Here is a 24,847-nt window from a genome sequence, read left to right on the forward strand (position 1 = left end):
ATATAATATCATTTATTATACCAATTCAAGTCAAAAACTCTACAATATTATATGTAAATTATCCTGACTAACTTAAATGATAAGATTTAGAAACCTACAGTGTTACACACTCTCAAATTACCTAACTAATTTGAAAATTAAGGTTAATACAATATGAAATTATACATTAAAAGAACAACAAATTCAAAGATTCTATTTCAGTGATCATATTATCACGTTAACAATGTATTTCACTTCACTTTTACAATTTGCATCTGTTGATTTCAGTTATAATACATATCTTTCAAGGCTGTTTTCTCAAAATTAGTTTTTTCCCTCTTGTACTCCCTGTTGTGTTCTGTTCTTTGTTATGTAATTTTATTGTGTTGTTAATAAAGATAGTCAAAAAAAGGAAGCCCGATGAATTCCGAAGATGACGTGTTCGCGAGGCGTCGGCGTGAAGCCTCCACTCTGATTGGCCAGATGCTCCGGAGGCCGGTATAAGATCCGCCCCTTCCCCGTTACTTCCCGTGACGCCAGCAGCTCTCCACAGAATTAAGAAACGTCCATGATATCGGCGGCGGAAAGGCACCGACTGTAAACACCACGACAGTACATGAGGGCGTGTAGGTCAGCGGGAGAGAGTCACGGGGCACAGAAGTAGCTACGCAACCAGCAAAGAGAAAATAAATCCGTCAGAAAGCAAAACCGTAGAGCGGGATGCGTTAGTAGCTAGCCGGTGCTTGCACACATATTAGCTAACGGAAAGTGACAACTAGTTTGTTAGCTTTAACATCAAGAGACGATTACTGTCCGCCGACCCACGAAATAAACGGGTTTTGAGGAAAACTACGTTTGACAGAGCCTGGCGTTAGATAATTAAATTGTATTCCTTTTTAAAAGTCCCTCAGTTCAGTGACGGTGAAGAGTGGTGATGGACTTCGTTGCAGGATGCATCGGAGGTAAGTCAGCAGCAGCTGCACTTAATTACTACCGCTTCACTAACTAAATGAGTGCTTAAACATTGCAGCTGTCACACAACCAGCTTAATTTGAGGTTTACTTACAACCTAGTTTAGCTGAGATCTACTGCTTTTCAAAAACCCAAACATTACTGGGAGCACCTTCCACTGAAATGTGATGCAACTCTATCACGAGATGATGAGAGCATTTTCCGAATTCCGCCGCAGGACGCAACAACAAAGCCCAATGCTGGGAATCCCAAACACAGCTGATTGTGCAGTGTTTGGCCTTATTACGCCACGCTGAAGTTAGCTTCCGATTTGGCAAATTACGGGAAACTTAACCTACAGTACTGATAGATAGATACTTTATTAATCCTGAGAGAAGTTAAAGTCTTCATCAGCTTACATATAACAACATAAATAACAAAAGACAGGCAGGTTAGTAACATTTAACATTAAAGTTTCGTATATATTCGTAAAACTCGCTGTACAATACCATAAAAGCACTTGTAATTTCAAAATCTATAGAAATAGTAAATGTAATTAAAATTCAATATACAATATTTACACATTTCAAGGCACAATGATTTAAAGAGAGATGATGGGTTGTACGAAAACGGTTGTATTAAGTTACCTAAGGTGTATAGACATTCAGTAATCACAATGGTTCAATGACTCGGGTATTTACTTGCCACTTTGAACTTCAATTTCACTAAGGCTTTCTCAGTGTCAGTCTGTCTGCCATTTATTTTCTCCATCACTCCAAGTTGTTTGGTCAATAAAATGTCAAAATTGTGAACTTTTGGTCTTGGACTGCTTTGATAAATAAAATTAAAACTACCAAAAACTTAAAAGTTGGTTTTCCACAGGTGCACACTGCAGTTTCTAACTCCTTTTCACAGCAAATAGCTCATGAAGTAGAGAATTATTACTTGGTATTGAAAGTTAGTTTTCCTTTCACTTTACCCTTAACTAGTGAAAGGAAAAGTAACTTCAGTGTCTTGTCATCATGAAGTAAAAGTCATCATTTTAAGTGCTTGGAAAGTGTTCTATGCAGACTTTTTGTGACTGTTTTATAGTTACACATAAACTGTGACTTAAAAATTAATGTGGCACCCATAATTTTAAGTGTAACTGAATGTGTTTAAGGTTTATGTAGTTAAGAAATGTGTCTGTGCTGCAGAGAAGTGCTAGCTCACGAAGGATGCTGCAACCTTATGCATGTCACTGGTGTTGCTTTACACTGGTCAGAATCGAAAGCGTGCAAACCAGGCTCACAGGATGGTTTGGCTGTTTAAAGTTTCCCCCTCGCTCCATACACGGAGGGCTCGAACCAGCACACACCCCTTCACAGACCAATCCTCTGCTCCCTTTATTTACAGTGACTGACCAAGTGATTTCCCACCTTCAGGGAACCATCCACAGTCAATGGGAAGCTGCTTGGCACAATTCAGGAACGGCCTAGTTTGCATTTAGCTCAAAACTCCAGTTTGGAGCGAGCGTAAACACACACGGCCACATATATTAAGATTGATGTACGCATATTCAACAGGTGTCTTCCTAACACTGATGCAACACCATCCTCAGCTTGTTATTCCTCCTCTCAGATCACCAGCGTTCTGAGGTCAATGACCGCTCGTCATTGTGTCAAACACGCCCGCTTGTGTTCTTTTCCTGGCTTACAGCCGGGACTCTCCGCTGATTGGCTCCTTTTTACAAATAGGTCATGTGACATGGCAGGTTCTTATGTAGGATTAGCTGGCTGTGTTTGTTTACTGTGGTGAGACAGGTGGTTCAATGACTTCCAAGTCTGTTTTTCTAGCATCATCTTTATTGATATTATTGCACTGGGTCTATCACACCTTTTAAAATACAAAACGGTAGAATTCTTTAATTGACAGCTGGAATAATAAATGATATAATCAAAAATGGAACCCTGAATTTAAAAATGAAAATAATGGTTATTTGATTGTAAACTTGTAAGAGTTATTTATTATTTTTTACTTATTCACAATTAAGATTAATCACATTCATAACTTCACTCACTGCTTTAGAAGTTACATAACATACAGATGTTGTTCTCATACAGGATTTTCCTGCTCATAGTGGGCAATTGAAGAAAGACTATGCATAACATTTATCATGATCGAGCCATATACAATAAAGTAAACAAGTTTGTGTTGCTATATTTGACAGAAATGTATTTTCTTGCTTTTCCTAGCCATTTGCCGAAACAAATGCTTGAGCAAATGACACCCCAATTTAGCAAAAGTGGGTAAAAATCTGAATTGCTATTTTCAGTTATCAATTTAATACTGGTGATTTTCCTTTGGTGCCAGCTACAACCTCTTTTATGGGCATCAAAAATCCCTCTTGTCGGGAAAAACCCTGCCTTTACAGTCAAAAATATGGATGCAATCCTCTCTGGTATTTCTAACCTTTAATCATAATATTGGTTTGTTTTAAATATGATTAATCAATTCTATAACTGCTTTCTGGTACTACAGCTGTAAGTGCAGAAGTGTTTGCTTTGATTAATCCAGCAAATGAGGCAAAAATCATCTAAAAATCCAATGTTGCCATTAATGCATGGTATGACGGAGGACAGGACAGAAGTTAGACTTGTTTTCTGGGCTGCAGGGAATTGTTCAAGTGCTAAATTCCTTTGTTAGTTTGAAAAGCTATTATCGGAACATTTTTCTCAACACAGACACGGGTGAGAAACCCAAATTGGCAACAAAACACTGGCATGAGCAAGTTATGTAACAGTCAAAGGCGTGCTAAAGAAAGTTTTAGAGGGTGTTGACGCGAACAGAGTTGGCTCTGGATCAGACCGTTTCCCTGGAGGAAATGGCAGCAGACTATCTGTAAAATTACACAACAGCAGCAAGAGGTAATGTGGCCAAATCCTGTGAGCATAAAGCAAGTAGCGAGTCATACGTTTGATGCATAAATCCTAAATATGATTTGCTGGGTATAACAAGCGACATTTAGTATAAGACACTTGTAATTGAGAAGGGACAAAAAGCGGTTGGATTGAAATTCAAGTGATTAATTATTAATCGTTGGTTTCTTTGTTTCCAGGTGCTGCTGGAGTCTTGGTTGGACACCCATTTGACACAGTAAAGGTCAGTAATTTATAGGCCTTTATTAGCAATGCTCCGGTCAGTGCACGTGTTAGGGGAAAAAAAATCTGAACTAGTATTTTTAATTTATCTTTTGTGCAAAAAAACCTCACTTAAAAAAAATAATTGTATTACCTTAATGCTTATTCCTGTGTTTGTTTTCATCTATGTAACATTGCTTTAAACATTACTTTTTCTTTTGTTTTCTCTTGTTTAACTGATGGCTATCTTCTCTTCCAGGTGCGACTGCAGGTTCAGAGTGTGGATAAACCTCTGTACCGTGGGACGTTCCACTGCTTCCAGTCCATCATTCGACAGGAGTCGGTATGTGGACCACCTTTAAAGAGACTACCATTGAAAAGTTTACGGTCACTTAGAAATGTCCTTATTTTTGAAAGAAAAACAGTTCTTTTTAATGAGGATGACATTAGATTAATCAGAAACACGGTTTAGACATTGCTAATGTCATAATGACTGTTCTCGCTGAAAATGGTTGATCTCCATAGGGGTACAGAGGAACATTTCCAGCAGCCATCACTCCTGTGTTCTAATGCTACGTTGTGTTAGCTAATTACATTGAAAGGCTAATTGATGATTAGAAAACCCTTGTGCAATTATGTTAGCGCATGAATAAAAGTTAGTTTTCATGAAAAAACATGAAATTGACCTCAAACTTTTGAGTGGCAGTGTTTAGAATGCTAATCTAGACATGCAGTAATAACACTGAGAACTGGATATAATTTGCTTAGGTGTGAAGGTTTTCCTATCTAAGGAGTGGGCTTGAAAGGAGTCAAGTTTTGCTTCTTCAAGTGGTTTTTTTGCTGTATGTCCTCTACCTTTTGTAGGCTGCAACAATATGAGTCTGACAACCGGATGTAACCTTTAATCAGCAGGTTTGACTGTTTTAAAGGTAAAATTGAAGATATCAGCTGTGTAAGTTTAAGTAGTTACACTGCGACTGGTCAGAATTATTATTCTAGATATCAGTGAAAACTATCTGTAATTAGATTTTGGCTCCAGTTTGCAATGTCTTCAACATCCCTCGGACTTGTTCAAACTTAATTTAAAATATTCCTTCTATTGAGGAGAAGGAAAAGTATCTTGAATTAAAAATGACTCATCAAAAGTTAAACTGCTGATATCTGAAATTGGATTTACAGCAAGTCATAATTCAACTGCAGATATCAGCAGTTTAAAAAAGACTGACGATATCTGCAATGTTCCTGTTGATTAGGAAGAACTGAATTGCGGAGATCTGCAACACGTGTCCAGTCGAGTTGACAAATGTGAAACCATCCTGCCACAGTGAAGCTGCTGCTCACGATGACACCGATGTGATGCTTATGTCTGACAGTCTATCTTTAGCGAGGTCCAGCTTTTTATTGCTGAACCCAGATAGCTGTTGTGGGGTTCCGCTAAAAGTCATTGAGGGCGAAGAGACATGAGACGTTCTTGGTCTTATGACTGAATGAGTCACTTCAGTCGGAGGGGGGACACAGTTTTATTTATAGTAGCTGGTGGTTCTAACGCCATGTTCCGGGAAAACCTGCAAATTATGATCATAATGAAGTAGGATTAAACCTTTTAATAAAGGTTCCATTTGAATAACGATGAGTTTGTAAGTATTTGAAGTTTGGTAATTAGATGGCAAATAAAAGAAGACGAGTAGTTTATTCTAAAATTTCTGACTTTTGAGACATGCGATTAGAGGTTTTTGTGTATTGAATTCTCTAAACATTAAATGGTATCTGAGCAGTTTGTGCTCCTGCAACATTAAGTTGGGAGAATTCAAATCTTTTATACAGTGAGTCATTTTAAATGCAATAAATAGTTTTTAAAAATGCTAAAAGTTGCAATTCCTTAAGAAATGATTTCACAAAAATTGTCTGTAATCATTTCCAATATTTTCTGAAGTACATAACAGTGTTGCCAGAACTGGGAAAATTATTTGATCTATAGACTATATTTTCTAACCTACATTGTTGATTTTAAAAATTTTTTTTTTTTGCCATCCTCTCATCTCTGCTTTGTGCGTACAGTCTGCAGTTCAGCCTAGTGTAGCCAAAAAGTCCCTGAATTTTTATCACTTGCCTGTCAGTCTGTCACTCAAGGTTTCTTAGTTGCACTAAGGAAGGCAGTTAATTTATTTAGTGTTTTTTTTTTTTTTTTTTTACAGAACCTGGTTAGTACAAAGTTATTTTTTGTCTAATCTTTAAAGGAGATGTGCTGAATGACAATGGGATTTCTGTAGTTTTTTTTTTTTTTTTTTTTTTTTTAATTTAGAGAAGCTGCTTTTCACACATGCTGGTGGGTTTTGGTTTTTAGAGAGTCAAAGGGATGGTGAAAACTGAAGTGCTGGGGACTTCATTACATAGTGACATGTTACTTAATGGCCCTGGGATAGACTCCAGTCCCTTAATCTCATCTCTCTCATTCTTGTTGCAGGTGTTTGGTTTGTATAAAGGTATTGGGTCCCCCATGATGGGCCTTACGTTCATCAATGCCATAGTGTTTGGTGTCCAGGGAAACACCATGCGACTGCTGGCACATGACACTCCCATGAACCAGTTCCTGGCTGGTGCAGCAGCCGGTGCCATCCAGTGTGTCATCTGCTGCCCCATGGAGCTGGCAAAAACCCGGATGCAAATGCAGGGCACAGGAGAGAAGAAGTCTTCAAGGAAGTTGTACAAGAACTCCTTGGACTGCCTGGCACGCATCTACAACCGTGAGGGTCTGCGGGGTGTAAACAGAGGCATGGTTACTACCCTGATCCGCGAGACGCCCGGCTTCGGAGTGTATTTCCTGGCTTATGATGTGCTGACGCGGAGCCTTGGGTGCGAGCCCGACGACCGCTACATGATCCCCAAACTGCTGTTTGCTGGAGGCATGGCTGGTATCGCCTCCTGGCTCTCCACCTACCCCGTAGACGTGATCAAGTCACGCCTCCAAGCAGACGGAGTGGGTGGAGTGAATCAGTACAGCAGCATTGCTGACTGTGTGCGGCAGAGCGTCCAGAGAGAGGGCTACATGGTGTTCACACGAGGCCTCACCTCCACGCTGCTACGGGCCTTCCCTGTCAATGCAGCTACCTTCGCAACCGTCACCCTGGTCCTCATGTATGCCCGTGGGGTGGAGGAGGGGCCCAAAGACTGCGAGCCGGCACAGCCGAGCCACCACTCCCAGATACAGCAGCAGGCCCAGCCCTCCAGCCTGTGACGGCACCGAGGCCTCACCAGACTGGCCGCTTTACAAGAGCATGGAGAGACAAATGTACTTTTATTACTGTCTGACTCAGCTTCCCATCAGACCAGCCATTCCCAGCTTCGAGTCAATGATACCTGGTTTATATAAAGCACTTGTTTTTACTTTCATTTCAAAAAGGAGAAAAAAACCTATTTATTTTTAGCAGTGATTTAAGTTCTGTTTGCTCCTGAAGGTGCAGAGTTTTGAAAGGGATTACATTACCTCTAATGAGATGGAGATTTGTGATGGATTTTAACAGTAGCTTTTATTCTTAGGAAGATTTGGTGGAAGATCTAGACATAACTGAGCCACATGGCTGCTGTTGTGGCTGATTAGAGTACTATACAGAGTCGGCACGGAAACTTTTGCATATATCTTGAAACATGCAGTGTTTAACTGCATCTGTACATGCAAACAGATTTTATGCTTTTTGTTTTTTAACATATATTGCAAACCTTTTTCTTGCCTTACAATACAGTACTTTTATTTTGTTTAAGGACGAGCGTTTGTACCTGAACTGTATCCTCTGAAGAGTCAAGTGAGAACCAATGTAGCATGTGATAAGTGCGCACAACTTATCACTCCTGTCTGCTTACAAACCAAAAACCGTTGCAGCTATAATCTGATCATCACTGAAGCACTCTTAGTTGTCAGTTTGCGCTGTCGACAGAACCCAAGTGGTCTGAAGGGCTCTCCGGGGGTTGAATGAAAAGTGTCCGTGTGAGTCAGGAATTCTGGATGGCGTTTTGTTTTCTGTCTTGTTTGGCGTGTTGTGTTCTACCAAATAATGTGACGTTTTACTGCTGTATTGAAGGCCGAGTCAGGCGGCGTTGTTGGTGTCCCATTTTATCTTATTTTTGTTATATTTACGTCTTGGATTTTTAATAAACTATCCCTGCGTGGCAAAATTTTGTTTCCTATCGGTACGTACTGCAGCTGTCCTCACAAAGTACGTACGGTTACATGCAGTATGCAAACCATGAACATACTGCTCGGTCATAATAATGCGCCTTAAGCTTCGACCATCTTTGCTCATGTGTCAGCCTGTGGAACGAAATGAGCCGTCGTCTGTCTTGAGCTTGTTTTTACTCGTGTGAGATGTTGTGGTGCATTTTCCGCTGCGCAGAGAATCCTAGTTCAGAACGACCTGAAAAGCATGTTGGCTTGCAAATTGCAAAATGGATCTGGCTCTGTTTTTGATATAGTAAATCTTTAATTTTTTTCACTATACAATAACAATAATTGTATGGTACTATGGATATTTGAATGCAAATAATATTTTGACTTATGATATTGAGTCATGAATGCATGCACCTTTTTGAAAGCTCTCCAGAAAAGGAGGGAAGCAGCAAACCAGTGTTTTCATTCACTCTGTTGCTGCAGACAGCCCGTGTCCCTCGGGGAGCCACTGAAAGATGATTTATTATAGTTTGAGATGATCTCTGAAGTGCATTCTGTTTGGAAAGAAATTCTATTTTCACTTATAGTATCTTGAGAAAATGCAAAGTAATTTAAACAAAGCAGTTACATGTTTAAAATGATCAGTGTTTGGATACTGGAAGAGTCCTGAAATGTTTGTTAAATGGTGCAAAATACAACCTCTTACTAGCTGATTGCACAAGATTTGTTACAGATTTTTGTGTGCCTGCTGTGTAATTTGATGGTCACATTCTCCTCAACTTCATGACTGTTTGTGTGCAAGAACAGCTGCTATACTTTACCTACTCTGGACTGGGGTTCGCATTAGATTTATTTATTCGGTTACTGTCCTAGCTCAGTGGCATAACAGTGTTGTAAATGAACATCTGCTTCCTGCGTGTGAGCTCCATATCAGAAGATTTCTTGTTTGTATTTATGCTTGAATGTTGCTGTAAAGAAATAATCAGATTTCCCGTCATCGAGCGCTGAAATGTGAGCACAATAGATGATCTGCTCCCCTGAAGGCTTCTCAGAGCTCCGTCTGAAGCCGTAAAAATGGTAATGAATCCAAGCACTGCTGTCATTTTGTGTGTGATAAATGAATTGCTGCTGGAGAGCGGGAAGTCGCAGCTGCACTCAAACTGGAAGTTTGTTGAATGTAACACACCTGCACAGGTGTTCTGTCCAAAACTCTCGAGTCGAAGGACAAAATGATTTCTGGTGATTCTGTTGTTTATATTTCAATACTTTGAAATGTTCAGTGCTGCTGGGAAACGTGGAAAATCTCCAGGTTGTGCTGTTGTACAATTGTGGGTGAAGAGGGTAAATGAAAGTGTAGAAGAGTGCAAAAGCATGATCGTTATCTCAGTTGCTTGTGTTTAAATTTAAATCCCACCTCTTAAACGGCGGCTGTTACATCTGGCTGTGAACTAGATCACATCTGAAACCCATCGGACAGCGAATATTTACTCCAGCTGATGTGAAAGATGCAATATGTACAGGATGTAACTGTAATGTGAAGTTTTGAAGTGATTGGTAACGTATACTGTATATTTATAGATCTACATATCTATTTTTCATTCTAAAGTATTTATGTAGTGTGGTTCCATGAATGTTTGAGCAGTTTTTAAAGTCTCTTTCTTTGGTCAGTTTGAGTTTGCTGTTGTACTGAAGAGAATTAAACAGACATATTTTTGTGTCATGCAGAGCCTATTTGTCTAGATTTGTCACTAAAGATCTGTACAAATGGGTAAATAAAAGCAATTCAAGCAGCTCTTTGTTGTTTGTCCTTCACATTTTAACAGGTTTTGTTAATTGGTGCCAAAAACTGCTCAATGAAAGATTTTGGCTGAATTTTGAGAAATTTCTGTATTTGAACAAAAACAATTAACAGCTGTGAAACTTGGCAAAGACAGGAAAAAATAGTAGCAAATCCAAATGATTGGAGGGCTCCACCAGGGGCCAGTTTCTAACTATTGACCCTTCTAAATGGGGGATAAGTGCCAAATTTCAAATGAGGATGGAATTGTGACTGAAACCACTTGTAAATTGATATATGAACATATCCATCTTTCCTATTTAAAATGCAGCCTTCCGTTGACATTTTGTTAGCTTTTGAGGCCTCTACATTCAGTAAAATTTGATATGTGGGCAAGTATTGCAAACCAAGGTTGCTATTTCTTTTCTATTTTGCAAAGAAAAATTGGTGATCTGGACCCACAAGAACTGACATGCACTGAGGTCTATACAGTGGGTACGGAAAGTATTCAGACCCCCTGAAATTTTTCACTCTGTGTCATTACAGCCATTTGCCAAAATCAAAAAAGTTCATTTTATTTCTCATTAATGTACACTCAGCACCCCATCTTGACAGAGAAAAACAAATGTAGAATTTTCTGCAAATTTATTAAAAAAAATAAGAAAAACTGAAATATCACATGGTCAGAAGTATTCAGACCCTGTGTTCAGTATTGAGTAGAAGCATCCTTTTCAGCTAGTACAGCCATGAGTCTTCTTGGGAATGACAAGTTCTTCACACCTGGATTTGGGGATCCTCTGCCATTCTTCCTTGCAGATCCTCTCCAGTTCTGTCAGGTTGGATGGTGAACGTTGGTGGACAGCCATTTTGAGGTCTGTCCAGAGATGCTCAATTAGGTTTAGGTCAGGGCTCTGGCTGGGCCAGTCAAGAACGGTCACAGAGTTGTTCTGAAGCCACTCCTTTGTTATTTCAGCTGTGTGCTTAGGGTCATTGTCCTGTTGAAAGGTGAACCTTCGGCCCAGTCTGAGGTCCTGAGCACTCTGGAAGAGGTTTTCCTCCAGGATATCTCTGTACTCGGCCGCATTCATCCTTCCTTCAATTGCAACCAGTCGTCCTGTCCCTGCAGCTGAAAAACCCCCCCACAACATGATGCTCCCACCACCATGTTTCACTGTAGGGATTGTATTGGGCAGGTGATGAGCAGTGCCTGGTTTTCTCCACACATACCGCTTAGAATTAACACCAGAAAGTTCAATCTTGGTCTCATCAGACCAGAAAACCTTATTTCTCATAGTCTGGGAGTCCTTCATGTGTTTTTTGGCAAACTATGTGTCTTGCACTGAGGAGAGGCTTCTGTCGGGCCACTCTGCCATAAAGCCCCGACTGGTGGAGGGCTGCAGTGATAGTTGACTTTGTGGAACTTTCTCCTATCTCCCGACTGCATCTCTGGAGCTCAGCCACAGTGATCTCTGGGTTCTTCTTTACCTCTCTCACCAAGGCTCATCTCCCACCATTGCTCAGTTTGGCTGGACGGCCAGGTCTAGGAAGAGTTGTGGTCGTCCCAAACTTCTTCCATTTGAGGATTATGGAGGCCACTGTGCGCTGAGGAACCTTGAGTGCTGCAGAAATTCTTTTGTAACCTTGGCCAGATCTGTGCCTTGCCACAATTCTGTCTCTGAGCTCCTTGGGCAGTTCCTTGGACCTCATAATTCTCATTTGCTCTGACATGCACTGTGAGCTGTAAGGTCTTATATAGACAGGTGTGTGCCTTTCCTAATCAAGTCCAATCAGTTTAATTAAACACAGCTGGACTCCAATAAAGAAGCAGAACCATCTCGAGGAGGATCAGAAGAAATGGACAGCATGTGAGTTAAATATGAATGTCGCTGCAAAGGGTCTGAATACTTCTGACCATGGGATATTTCAGTTTTTCTTTTTTTAATAAATTTTCAAAAAAATTCTACATTTCTGTTTTTTTCTGTCAAGAGGGGGTGCTGAGTGTACATTAATGAGAAATAAAGTGAACTTTTTGATTTGGGCAAATGGCTGCAATGACACAGAGTGAAAAATTTCAAGGGGTCTGAATACTTTCCAAACCCACTGTATACTGTTATATGTGCAAAATTACAAGTAACCTCCATGTTGTCTTTATGCTGAAATTTAATAACATGAGTGCCTTTTTTTGGCCTTGCAGAATATTCACATGTACTTGAAATGGGCACTGAACACAGAAACTGATGCTAATTCAACACACATCAGTCATAATTTCTCAGTGGATTTACATTTTCTGTATTTGCAGAAAGGAAATTCCCAAAAGCTCTTATTCATAGTTGTAGAAACTTGGATGTTGACAGAACATGCACTAGTGGCACTGACTTATACAGATCGATGCAAAGGTTTCGGACACTTCCTGGTCAAAATTTTTATTACTGCAAACCAAGTGAGTAAAAGAGCCGCTCATTTCCAAAATGAATAATGTCAAGGACTCTAGATTTCTTTGGTATTTTAAGTTGAATTTCTTTTATTTCCAAAATAATTAAAAAATTAAAGAGCCTAAAGCTAGAATTCGGTTACCTGCATGCTCAGTAACCTCATCTCTGCCAAGTATTTCAGCTGGTAAACACTTTATGCAGCAGCTCAGTCCAGTTCTGTCAGATTCTTGCTGCTCTGCTTTTTGAACTCTTTCCACAGGTTTTCTATGGTGTTAGGGACTATGAGGCCAAAACCTTCAGCTTGCACCTCTTGACTTCACCCATTGTGGATTTTGAGGTGTATTTATCCTGATGCTTCCGGAATATGCTGCTGTTTAATCGAATCCATTGTTCTCTCTACCAGTGAAATGTTCCTGATGCCACCAGCAGCCCAAAGCATGACACATCCACTCCCCTGTTGATCATTTGGTGAGGTGATTATTTTCATGAAATTCTGCTCTTCTGTTCTTCACACTTTGCTCTTTGCACCCAGAATGTTCTACTTTGACTTGATCAGCACTAAGGACTTGTTTCCAAAGTGTATCAGGCTTGTTCAGATGTTTGTTTGCAAACCTCATGCTGAATTTTCTGGCGAGGATGCAGAGAAACTTTTTGCTTGAAGGTCACATTTGCGCAGGTGCTTCTGCAAAGTAGAACAGAGCTTCACCACTCCAGAGCTCAATAAATCTTCTCTTGCAGTCAAAGTGAAGTTTTGAATTTACCTTTCGAGTGATCTTACAGGTAGTTCTTAGTCTTCCAGAATCAGCTTGGCCTCCATGTATTCTTGCCATTATCTGGTGTACCTTTTAATTTTTGTTACCTTTCCCAGCATTTCTGAGTCTTATAGCGTCATAAGTACAGGAGATAGACACATGAAGTTGCCAGTTCCCTAAAACAATGCATGAAAAGTCTAATTGTCACCTAAAAAACTGTATAAAGTGGTTAAATCACCATAAAGAATTAAGACAATTTCTGAGAACAAAAAGGAGTCCAAGCTTTTAGTAGCAAAGTGTACCTAATAAAGTGGCCAGTGAGTATATATTCTATGATAAAAAAGCATCAACATTTGCTTTTTTAAAAAATTTTCTCCCATCTCTCACACTGGAATTATGCATCTTATATCTCTTGTTATTTCAAGGTTTACTCATAAGAAAGCTCATGTTTTAAATCATTACTTTATTTCACTCAAAATGTCAAGTGAACTGCGGTCATATCAAATTATTGTATCGTTTTAATTGTACGATTAATCTGTTCCTAATGACTGAATAATCCAGTGATCTGTCACCTGCAAACAGGCTTTACTCTGCCACACAAAAGGCTTTAGGTTTAATCCATCTGTAGTCTGTTCTGTACAGTATTTAACAGACCTTAAGCTCCTTCAGGAAGCATCTTTCTGAACCTAAGGGTGCTTTCACACCTACACCTTTTGGTCCACTTAAAGCGGACTGGAGTCCGCAACACCTGCAAGTACGGTTCGTTTGGGCTGGTGTGAAAGCAGACCAGATGTTTTTGGTTCGGACTAAAGAAGCGGACCGAGACCACCTCTCGAAGGCGGTCTCGGTCCGCTTCTATGTGAACTCCAGTTCGGTTCGCTCCTGGTGAGAACACAAACCTGTCTCCATTCGGACCAGCTTGATGGTGCAGCAACCGTAGCAACCTGCACAGGTTGTGGAGCATCGCCCACTTTGAAAATCCACGTGTTGAAAATAGCAACATTGTAACAACTTTTGGGTCCAAACGAACCACTCTAACGGACTAACAGGTGTGAAAGCACCCTAAATCTGTGTCCTGAACATGCATGTTGCAACAATAATGAAAAGTGTTTAAGGTCAAGCCCACTGAGGATAAATAGATTCTAACTTCCAAATTTTGCTGTATTGTAAATTTCACACTATTTTCCAGTTATAATTTGTGACAAAATTTTATAGGATGAAACCATAAAGGATTTAATTCGTTTTGCCTGCTGGATGCCTCTGAATATCCTGATATGAGAAGAAAGTGTTAAAAAAAGCAACCTTAAATGCAGCTTTAAAAAAAGAAAAGAAAGTGACATTTCCCAGAAATCATTCTGAAATACAGTAAGAAGCTTTTGCTGGGGCTCTCTAGAGCTCAACTGAAATGCCATCTGTTGATCAGCAGTGGGAAGTGCAACAACATTTTAAAGAATCCCTTTCACTTTTCCGGCAGTTTTCTGATATAATTTTAATGATTTGCTGCTGCAGTAAAGATCTTCAACCCTGATCTATTTGAATGGTGGACAAAAGGGACTCATTTGAACTCTTGAGGATGCTTTGCCTACAATTTTAGTTTTATTTTTTTATGACAAAAGATTGTATTGGACAAAAGATCAACCTAAAAGAAATTCTAAAATATGTAAATATAAGTATGTATATAAGTAAGTACATTTACTCAAGTGCAATTTTGAGTTACTATCACTTCACTCTTCCTCGTACTTATTAGGCTTTTTACTTCACTTTAAAGCTTCTGTTACTGTATATTTTTTAGATCAATAATATAAAATATAATCAACAAATAATTTGGATGTAGTATTATAGATTAAAATAAAACTTTAGGGGAGAATTGCAGCTGCTATTTAGCAGGAAAAACTGTATAGATCACCTTTGCAAACTCCAGCATATTTATTTCTGATAATTTAGTAAAATGTAAATATTTGACTTTTAACCGAGTCTTACCACAGTGCATTAATGCTACAAGATCTGGGTTCATTGACTCATTCCATCAGTCTGTAAATATGGATTGAAACAATCTGTTCGCTTAAGAAATTAAGTTTACTTTATCATTAGATATTAAACAAATCCCAAATTTACTTGTAGCAGAATATTTAGATAGATAGATACATAGAAAGATTAAACCTTTATGAATCCCACAGCAGAGAAATTTACAGTTTACAGCAGCAAATAGAACATTTGAATCAGAAAAAGAGTGCAGCACACAATGCACACAGTGCATCCATCCATCCATCCTCTATACACTGCTTTATCCTCACTAGGGTCACAGGGGGTGCTGGAGTCTATCCCAGCTGACTCGGGCAAAGGCAGAGGACAGTCTGTCACAGGGCTACATATACAGACAAACAATCACACTCACTTTCACACCTACGGACAATTTAGAGTACTCAGTTAACCTCAGCATGTTTTTGGACTGTGGGAGGAAGCTGGAGTACCCGAAGAAAACCCACGCATGCACAGGGAGAACATGCAAACTCCATGCAGAAAGATCCCAGGCCCACCCCAGGATCTGAACCGGGGATGTTTTTGCTACAAGGCGAAAGTGCTAACCACTACACTACTGTGCAGCCCCACACAGTGAATATATATACTGTAGAAATAAAAATATTTTCTTTAGAAGAAGAAAAGAAAGCAGTATTTAAGCATAATTTCTATGAAATTGCACAGCATTTCTAAACCAGTATCCGTATTTTTACTTAAATAACAAATGTATTTCCTCCAGCTCTGTACACATGCGTTTGGTTTTACAAGCACATGCCATCATGTTTGTATTTATGACCCAGAGGTTTAATTGCTAAACCTGATTTCAAAATACAATGACTGAAAAGCTTGTATGCAATTTCAGTTTACAGAAAATACTGCTTTGCTGCAATCACACACAGTATTGCATCCGTTCTGTTGTCTTCAACGTTTGCTTTGTTACTTGTACTTCCTTCCTTTGGTGTTTCTGAAGCACCTTCCACTGAAGTGGCTGTGTGCAGCTACACCATTGAGTCCCCGGCAAGTAAAGAAAAATGGCTTTTGAATAACCACTACAACAACATAATGACAAAAGTGTATTTAGAGAGCTCTACTCAAAGTACAGGTTACAAAGTGCTTCATGAGAGCAGTAAAATAGCATAAAACATGGCCTAAAATCATCAGGATTTAAGAGAAGATGGACAAAAACACAATTCAGTGTATTAAAAACAATATAGGTTAGTCTGATAACAAAGATTTTTAAATGAAGACTGTTAAAAGGAAATTACAAGTCAAGTAAAATTAGGAAAGATTATCTGACAATAGTAGATTTTAATAAGGACTTTCAGTTCAACAAACCCAAAAGGGATTAACTTGGACTTCTGGAGTATAGAGAAGAGTTGCTGATCTATCATGTCTCAAAAAGAGCCAGCTGAGGCAGTTTGCACATCTTAATTAGACGCTTCCTGGATGCCTTCTTTTGGACGTTTTTCTGGCCCAGATGCAGAGCTTTCTAGAGGGGTTACATATCTAATCTGGCCTGGGAGCATCCTGGGATCTCTGAGGAGGAGCTGGAAAATGTTGCAGGGGGAATAAAGAGAGTATAGAATTCCTTTATTGTCATTGCACAGTGTACAATGACATTAAGCAGCAATCCTGCATTCACAAAAGAAGAAGATATTTTTTGAAAAGAACAGTAACCCAAAAAATAGAAAATAGGATTCCAGAGTCTCAGGCTCAGACTGCAAATGTTCTGTCCTCTATGGGGCCCCTGAAAAAGTTTGGACTGCTATATACAGTACTAACAGGTCAGAGAAATACAATCGCTGGAACAGACAAATCTGTAAAATCATAAAATCTCTCCTTAATCATACTGGGAGTCAACATAAAGAGGCCGAAGCAGGAGTGATATCCCGTCTGTTGGGTCTGGTTAAAGACTGACTGACTTCTCTACGGTCTTTAATCGATCAATACGTTCCTGCATTGAAGGGTTAACTGTGAGCTCCTGTTACAGACAACAGCGTCTGAAACATCAGCTCCGGGAGACTCCGATCCACTCAGATCCTCCTTACAGTCATTTTCTTACTGCTGTTTTTGTTTTGTATCAGAAGGTCATCTCTCCTGACGGACGAGAAAAAAAAGACTTTTGAAAACAGCCGGCTGTCAACATCGACTGAATATAAATCAGCCCTGTTGAAAGCTGCCTCCGAGAGCTTTTATTTATTATTTATTTCTGTAAATATAAAATGTTGTGCTGCAGTAATTTCCTCTCGCTTGAGACTGTTTCTGAATTTTTACCGTCAAGTGTAAAATCCACCTTTCCGTTGCAGCTTCAGACTTCATAGCTTTCAGCAAATCGATGTTTTAACAATACCTTTATTTATTTGAGTGATTTACATCTTTTATTTAAATATCATAAACAGATATATGTATGCAGTCGTGTGAAAAACTGACACAACTAAAGGAAACTGTTGCGTTTTCTGGACATATTTAGAGAAGCAAACATTTGCCCCTTTTGGAAATGGTGCGTACAGAAAAAAGTGGTGTCCAAATAAAAATATAGACAAAATTTGAGGCTTTCCAACTATTTGCAGTTCTTCTTTTCAAGCTTTTCCTTTGCTCGAGTGTTCTAGGATCATTATCCAGTTAAAGTCCGCTTCAGCTTTAACTGAAACCTCAAAATATCTTCAAGGATTCTCTGATGTGCTGCAAAATTCAAGGTTGGATCAAGGACTGCACTTTCACAGCTTTTTTGGGGATCTTTGGCTAAAAATTGCCCAACATGTCAACCGTTCCTGCGGTCAGACAGCTTTATCTTTGATTCATGTTGTTCCAAAAAACCTGCTTTTTGCTTGTCAAACATTCTGATTGTGTAGGCAGCATTCTGACACCAACATTTGTGGAGTTTCCTCAAATTTTAGCATTTCTTGAAGCTTCCTTTTTGCATCATCTAGCCTTCAATTTTGTGGTGCGTTCTGGAAAAACTTGTTTGAAATCTTCAACATTAGAGCTGGACCCGAATATCCGAATATTCGTTCGCTACGGCGGTATCTGGATATTAATTTTGGTATCCGAATATTGACAATATATGACATATAGATCACCCCCTCCTCCCCCCAGACAAAAATAGGAATATTCGGAGCTCGTCTCTTCCCTTCGCCTTCGGCCCACTTTGGCTCATCCCGCCATGTTCGGCTCATCTCGGCTCATCCATTCGTCCGTCCACCACCCGAATGGCCGGGTGGCTGCCGACTCTGACGTCACGCTTCACTTCGTTGCATAAACACGAGACAAGATGACAGGACCTCTACTGTTTGGGAATTCTAAAGTTTAACTGAAGACAAAAGAAAGGCAGTGTGCAAAATTTGCGTCTGGGAGACCAGACGAATGGATCCGAATATTCAGGCCGTCTCCACTCCCCGCCCCTCGTCGGCAATAAGGGGCGAAACGAATAGTCGGATATTCGTCTTTAATAGGGCCCGAATATCCGGAGACCAGAAACCACTATTCAGGCCAGCCCTATTCAATATTTGTAGATAACCTAAAGTACAGTGGAATAATATATATTTTAAAAATGTGCAGGACACTGGCAATCCAGAAATGCTCACTGAACATCTCAAAATATATTCATAAGCAGAAAAATAAACTGAGACGGAATCATTCAGTCTAAAAATCATGTGCAGATTCTCCATGCAGTTGATGAAAGGTTTTTATGTTTTGCGGAAGAAGTTTATCTCTTCCTTCAGAGAGATTCGCTCATCTTTTACAACACACTATACAATCCTGAGAGTCACAATCCAGCTCGCTATAGGAGATGCTGCTTTCGTTTCATTACAATCCAGTTTTTGGCAGCAGCCAGTAGGATTTTAGTGAGCTTGATGGAATGACTCTGTACTGGTGATCTTTGCCAGACACATCAACATCCACAAGCTCTTTTCTGAAAGCCATATTGAGCACTGTAGAGCTTGGATTGATGACAAAACACTTCAACAGTGCCTCGATGACAGAGGTTTAAATAAAATTGGTTCCACTCCTTAGGAATGTACTAATTATTGGAGCCTAATCCGGAAGCAATAATCCTAATATGATCGATTTGGAAGTAGGATAAATTAATCAGAATCAGGGGAAACATCTTGACTGAATGAAAAAACTGAAGCAAAAAAATAAATAAACAGACCAGAATTCTCTCCAATATGTTAGAGAGGAAACCGCTAAATACATTGAAACAATTAGTCAAACAATATGTTAAACAAGGAGCTAAAAGTAGGAAAAAAGACCATGCACAGTGATGTAGAGGTGGATGTGCTTTTTCCACGTTTTCTGCTTTCTTAGTTATTCAAATGGTAAAAAATGACTTTTTTTATTTGTTTGACTTTATCACCTTTGCTGTCCAAAATCTGATCAGAGAAGCCAACAAATCCTTGTTTTCTCGCCACAACCCAAGATAGAGATCCAACGAGTTCAGACTTTGAATCGACGCTGCAAGCTCTTTGTCACGTTCTTCAAACCATTCCTGAACAATGTTTACAGTGTGGTAGGAAGTATTACCCTGCTGAGAGAGGCCACAGCTGCCATGAAGGGGTGTAGGTGGTTTCAAGCAACGTTTATGTGTCAAAGTAGCATTTACATGGATGTAATACTCAAGGTTTCCCAGCAACAAAGCCGTTACGTGCATCACGATATCAATAAGTTTACATATTTGTTCAACTACAGTAACGACACACAATCATTAGCTCACACTGAAACACAACAAGAGTCTGACTTATGCTTGGGTGCCATGATGAAGTTAGCAAATGTAGCATAATCCAATGTGGTGGCTAATGTAAACAAAGCTGCCTGATAGCACCGTGTGACTACTGTGCATATGGTTTTTGTCCGCTCCGTTTGTCGACTAGTTCCACTGAGCCAGTTCAAATGTAACGATGAAACGCCGTACATTAAACTGAGGACTGGCCTGTAATGAGTTCAGACGTAAGTCAAGGACATCGTAAACCGAGGACCTCCTACATTCCGGTCTTTACTGGAGACTTTGGTGCCCAATAACCTATCTGTGCTTCACCTTCTTCGAACATTTTGGTCTAGAAATACGAAACAACACTTGGAGATGCCATCACAGACGTCAAAATGTCTCAGATCCTCATTGCACGCATTTTTCCTGTTTCTAACACATCAATGTCAAGAACTGACTGCTCACCTGCTGCCTGTTTTTATCATTCACTTCCAAGTGCTTTTATAGTCTAGATGTTGCAGCATTGAAAACAGTTCTGACTGCAGTGTTATATGAAACTTTTTGCCCTGGCATGTGGATAAATCTTGTTCTCGGACACTTGGTGCAACAATTTGTAATATTTTCCACGTACACTGGTTGAGGATGTTGGGAAACGCAGAAAGCGACATTGCAGCAGAGTAGCAAGAGTAAACCTCAGTCGTTCCCCTCCACAGTGAACAGATCAACTCCCAGGATGATTGGAAGTGTGATGAGGCTGCTGCTGGTCTCTTTGATCACATCAGGTACTGTGAGACGAATTAATCCTCTAATCTTAATTTGATAATCTGATTTGTTGCACATAGCAGCTCAATCCGACTCTGCTTTTCTTCTCTCTATAGGTGTAAATGGAGATGATGGACTGATACCTACAGAAAGGAGTCATGACATTATGTATCCATGTGGAGCTGATGTCTGTTATCACGTATGGCACCTCAGCACAGACGAAACAAGCAATTACATCGCTATAGTCAGTAATGGAGAGCTCCAGACATCTAAACTGGAGGATGATGAGTCAAAATGCACTCTGCGAATCAAAGATCTCACAGCGGAGGATGTTGGAAGTCATCGCTGCCAGCGAAGGCCAAATGTCCACAATAGTGAGTACCATCAGGATTAAAGCCTTTTTTTTCTTTTCTGTGTGGGTTGTTAGTAAGGACGCTGTGAAGGAGACGGTATTTTTCTTCCTTTTCAGCGCCCCCAGCTGCTCCAGTGATAAACCTCATGGCACAAAAAACTCTGTTCCTGCAGTGTGTCCTGTTGGCCTTCGTGGAGCAGGGACACTGTCTTACAGAGCAGCAGCAGCAGATCAGCCTGATGTGGGTGGATGAAACGGGTGCTCAGATTCAAGACGACGCCCAGCATCAGACAGAGCAGCTGCACTCTTGTGAAGTAACTCTGACGGTCACCCTGCAGAGGCCTGAAAACAAGAAGTTCAGGTGCCAGGTGATGGCCGGTGATCAGGTCCAGACTTCAGTGGAGCTTCGGGTCAGAGCTCGAGGTCTGGTTTATCCTGATAAGCACATTTCTACTTCTAAGATTAAAGAATTAACACGAACAAACTCAACTTTCTCTGCTCATCAAAGGGATGGGGAGAGGTCTCGTCGTAGAACTGGAACCTGAAAATCAAGGTACAGTCGAATTCTTACAACAACTAAAAGAACTGCTCTGTATGTGTAAATTAACTTGAAAAGTGTTGGAAAGTAACTAATTACATTTACTAAACTGCTGTATTTAAGTGCAATTTTGAGGTATTTGCGCTTTACTTTAGTATTTGTTGTTTCGGGTCTACAACATTTACCGGATGGGTTTTTAAGATGAAGAAGAGTCGTGACCTGTTTTAATCACTGTGGGCTCAATTTTTTTTGTTGCAATATGAAGTCCTGGAAACCAAACAACTATAGCAATTAGTAGTAACTCAGAAATGTTTTTAGTTCAATTTAATGAAGCTATAGTGTAGTAAATCACTAAAAATGAAAAGAAAAATAACTTATGCCTTTTTTTTCTGGGTCTGGCACAATCCCTTTATTTTAGGAGAACTTTTACGTACACATGTAGAGTTGGAGTGATTTTGCTTCGATTTGGTTAAAAATCAAGGACCTTTAAAAAGCTGAAACCTTATAAATCTATCTGAATTCACAGTTCCTGTCTCTGATAAATGCTGTGATATCGAGGAATTCTATTCAGAGGTTTAAAATACAACAAATACATTGAAAAAGCAGTGTGTATTCAGCCTCATGTTTCATGTGTCTATGAGTTCTTAACAGATCAACCACCTTATGATTAAACATACACTTGGAGAGAGCATTTTTTGAGCCGTAACAAATCACTATTTCACCATTTTTAATTCTTTATTTTCAGGTCATAGCCAGGACACAGTCGGGGCTGCTGTCGGGGTGGTCGGATGTCTGGTTTTGACGCTGCTGGTTGCAGCATTTGTTGTGAACAGAAGAAGAGCGAGTAAGTTCTCCTACACTTCCTGAAGGTTTAGGCAGAGTCTGGTGAAATCTCCCCCATAGAGAACTGTGAAATGTACGTCTGCATACTCATCTTTACATGTACACAGCATGTCCACAGGTCACATTACACAACTGTACTTTGTGGTCTTTGAGGAACTTAGTGATGTGCTAGTGGTAAATGGTGGTAGTTCTTTTGCAAATGCAATGTTCAATGTGTCACTGAGGCTTTCTTATGCAACATGTGGTTCTCACCTACAGCCAGTAAACACATGCAGCACTGAACATGTCCTCATAGTCAGTGATTATACAGTTTATGCGTTTGTATTTTTATTCCAGACAGCCGGCTGCCGGATGAGTCATGTAACACCATCAGCACCAACGATGTAAGCCTCTAAGGAACATACAGAGCACAATCCTGAACTGCTTATGAAATGTCTGAAAGCTGATGAAAGTGTGCGTTTGCAGGTTCTGAATGCAGATGATGTGATCTACGCTGACATAATTCTCCCCGTTGGCTCCGACAGAGTGTTTGTCCAGCAGTGGGACGCCACAGAATACGCCTGCATCAGATACAAATAGCAGGATGCTGTACAAAATGTGAATAACATTGTTGATATTGAGATTTTGTTGCTTTCTTTTAAAGCCTCAGGCACTCAGGCCACAGCTTACATCTGTGACCTTTTAACTCTGAGATCATTTGGAAGGTTCCTGAATCTTGCCTTGTGAAAACAGAGGATTGGCCCTCTGCTGCCCCAAGATGTGGAATTTTAGAGCAGAAAATGCTAACTCGGTGTCTTCTGTTAACATTCTGAAGCTAAAATCCAGGAGTAGTTTTAAAGCCCATGTTGTCTTTAAAACAATGGCAAAAATTACACCAATTTTCAAAGCTGGAAACTGGAAAAACAGAACAAATTACCTGATGTTCAACTTTCCCAAGGTCCTTGAATGAAAGTGTGATGCATAGTTCCAACAGAAAAAAACCCAACCAAATCTAAATCAGTGTATTCTGGATTTTTTTAGGTTGAACTGTAGGCAGTGTTTACACAGAGAGACTGAGAGCAAAATCAAATAGACTGGATCAATAGTATAAATGCAGCATGGCTAAAAAACAAAAACGGTAAACAGAGAAGCAAGTTCTTGGAAGATGCATTCAGCATGAGGAAACAACTTTCTGGAGTTAATGTCCAAAGCAGTGTGAAAAAGCTTGATCTGAAGAGGTTGTAAATACTGAAACAGTTGTTCATGTTATCCAATTTTTAATTTTTACATTTTTGTTATGGCATATGGCATTGTAGCTTTCTTCATATTGCACAGACGATGCTTCTAGTCATGGTTGTCCTGCTTCCGTAGAGGTAGAGGACTTCATACTGCAGTTAAAAATGAGCTACAGTGAGGAAAATTGCAACAGGAGCAAAAAAACTAAAAATATCCACAAACTGGTTGGGATTCAGAGTGTTACAACATAAAACTTCTTGGCCTCTTCTTGATTAGTTTAACTGCAGTTATTTTTGAAATCATGTTTTATATTCTACTTCCTTCATATACTTTTACTTTAAGTCTGCTTGTTTTTACCCTTTTCATTGGTAGTCATTTTGTTCTGTGGTATCTTGTCTGCTTGGTTTTATACTTACAGTAGATATTATAGTCTGTTTTGTGTAACACTTTCACACTTTACTAGTTTTATGTATTTAAAACTGCAAAATTCTCTCCTGTGATTCTCTGTACTATAACTGCAGTGACTTCTTTAAGTCTTGGCACATAAGCTTGACTTGCATTTTGCCTTTTAACTCAGGCATTTAGCATTTTTTCTTCAAAAATATGTCATATTTTTAAATAAAGTAGTCTACCTCAATGCATTTAACTTAATTTTTGCAATGTAATTCAGTCATTTGCCTGCGTGTCGTCCCTCATGTAGAATTTTACTTTAAAATGCTGAAGAGTTGAGCGTTAGAGATGAGTAGCTACAGCAGCTTGAAGTTTAGAGAATATGGAGGAAAAAGCTGGGAAGCATCTTGTTAAAGTTTTGTGATGCTACACATAAAACAAAAATAGACATCCGGGGAGGAATATATTCTCAAAAAAACTAACCAAAGAGCATAGGTCACAAGATAATTTCTCTCAGAGCCAGCAGGGGGAGACAAACAAGTGGCTCTTATTCTGGAAGTTTTCTTTGCAAAACTGTGTAGGATCTAAAATAAATCAGCTGATGAGGTCAGCAGTAAATTTAATCAATGGAACCTTTCAGTAGCTGTTGAAAGGACGACAATCCAGTAAAGTAGTTTCAGTAAAACCTTGTAAGGATGGATCACATGGATGATAATGATTCAGATCCATTCAGGGGTTTATTTAACAAGCTAGAGTCACTACACCAGATTTCCAGTTCAGGTTAGAGATGAAATCATGATAGCAAGAGTGTGAAAGCTTCTTATGACATAAATAACATCTTGTTTATTCTC

General features: G+C 39.6%; 1 protein-coding gene and 1 long non-coding RNA gene across 2 annotated transcripts; both read left to right on the forward strand.

Annotated features, from left to right (window-relative positions):
• The first annotated feature begins 348 nt into the window (after positions 1 to 348).
• On the forward strand, positions 349 to 10,001 carry slc25a29 (solute carrier family 25 member 29). Its single transcript, XM_022200513.2, has 4 exons — positions 349 to 941; positions 4,028 to 4,071; positions 4,309 to 4,392; positions 6,514 to 10,001. The coding sequence occupies exons 1-4, from the start codon at positions 914 to 916 to the stop codon at positions 7,282 to 7,284; spliced, it is 927 nt and encodes a 308-aa protein (XP_022056205.1). The 5' UTR covers positions 349 to 913; the 3' UTR covers positions 7,285 to 10,001.
• Positions 10,002 to 20,788: 10,787 nt separating this feature from the next.
• Positions 20,789 to 24,178, forward strand: LOC110955491 (uncharacterized). The gene is made up of 5 exons (XR_007947494.1): positions 20,789 to 21,032; positions 21,128 to 21,563; positions 22,294 to 22,392; positions 22,728 to 22,774; positions 22,857 to 24,178. It is a non-coding gene; the product is annotated as an uncharacterized LOC110955491 (long non-coding RNA).
• The last annotated feature ends 669 nt before the right edge of the window (positions 24,179 to 24,847 follow it).

Source organism: Acanthochromis polyacanthus, chromosome 16 (assembly GCF_021347895.1).
Source record: "Acanthochromis polyacanthus isolate Apoly-LR-REF ecotype Palm Island chromosome 16, KAUST_Apoly_ChrSc, whole genome shotgun sequence".
NCBI lineage: Eukaryota > Metazoa > Chordata > Actinopteri > Pomacentridae > Acanthochromis > Acanthochromis polyacanthus.

Coding starts and splice junctions, on each gene's coding strand:
- slc25a29 (XM_022200513.2), top strand. CDS start 914: ATGGACTTCGTTGCAGGATGCATCGGAG. Junction 4,072..4,308: donor ACCCATTTGACACAGTAAAG/GTCAGTAATTTA, acceptor CTTCTCTTCCAG/GTGCGACTGCAGGTTCAGAG. Junction 4,393..6,513: donor CCATCATTCGACAGGAGTCG/GTATGTGGACCA, acceptor TTCTTGTTGCAG/GTGTTTGGTTTGTATAAAGG.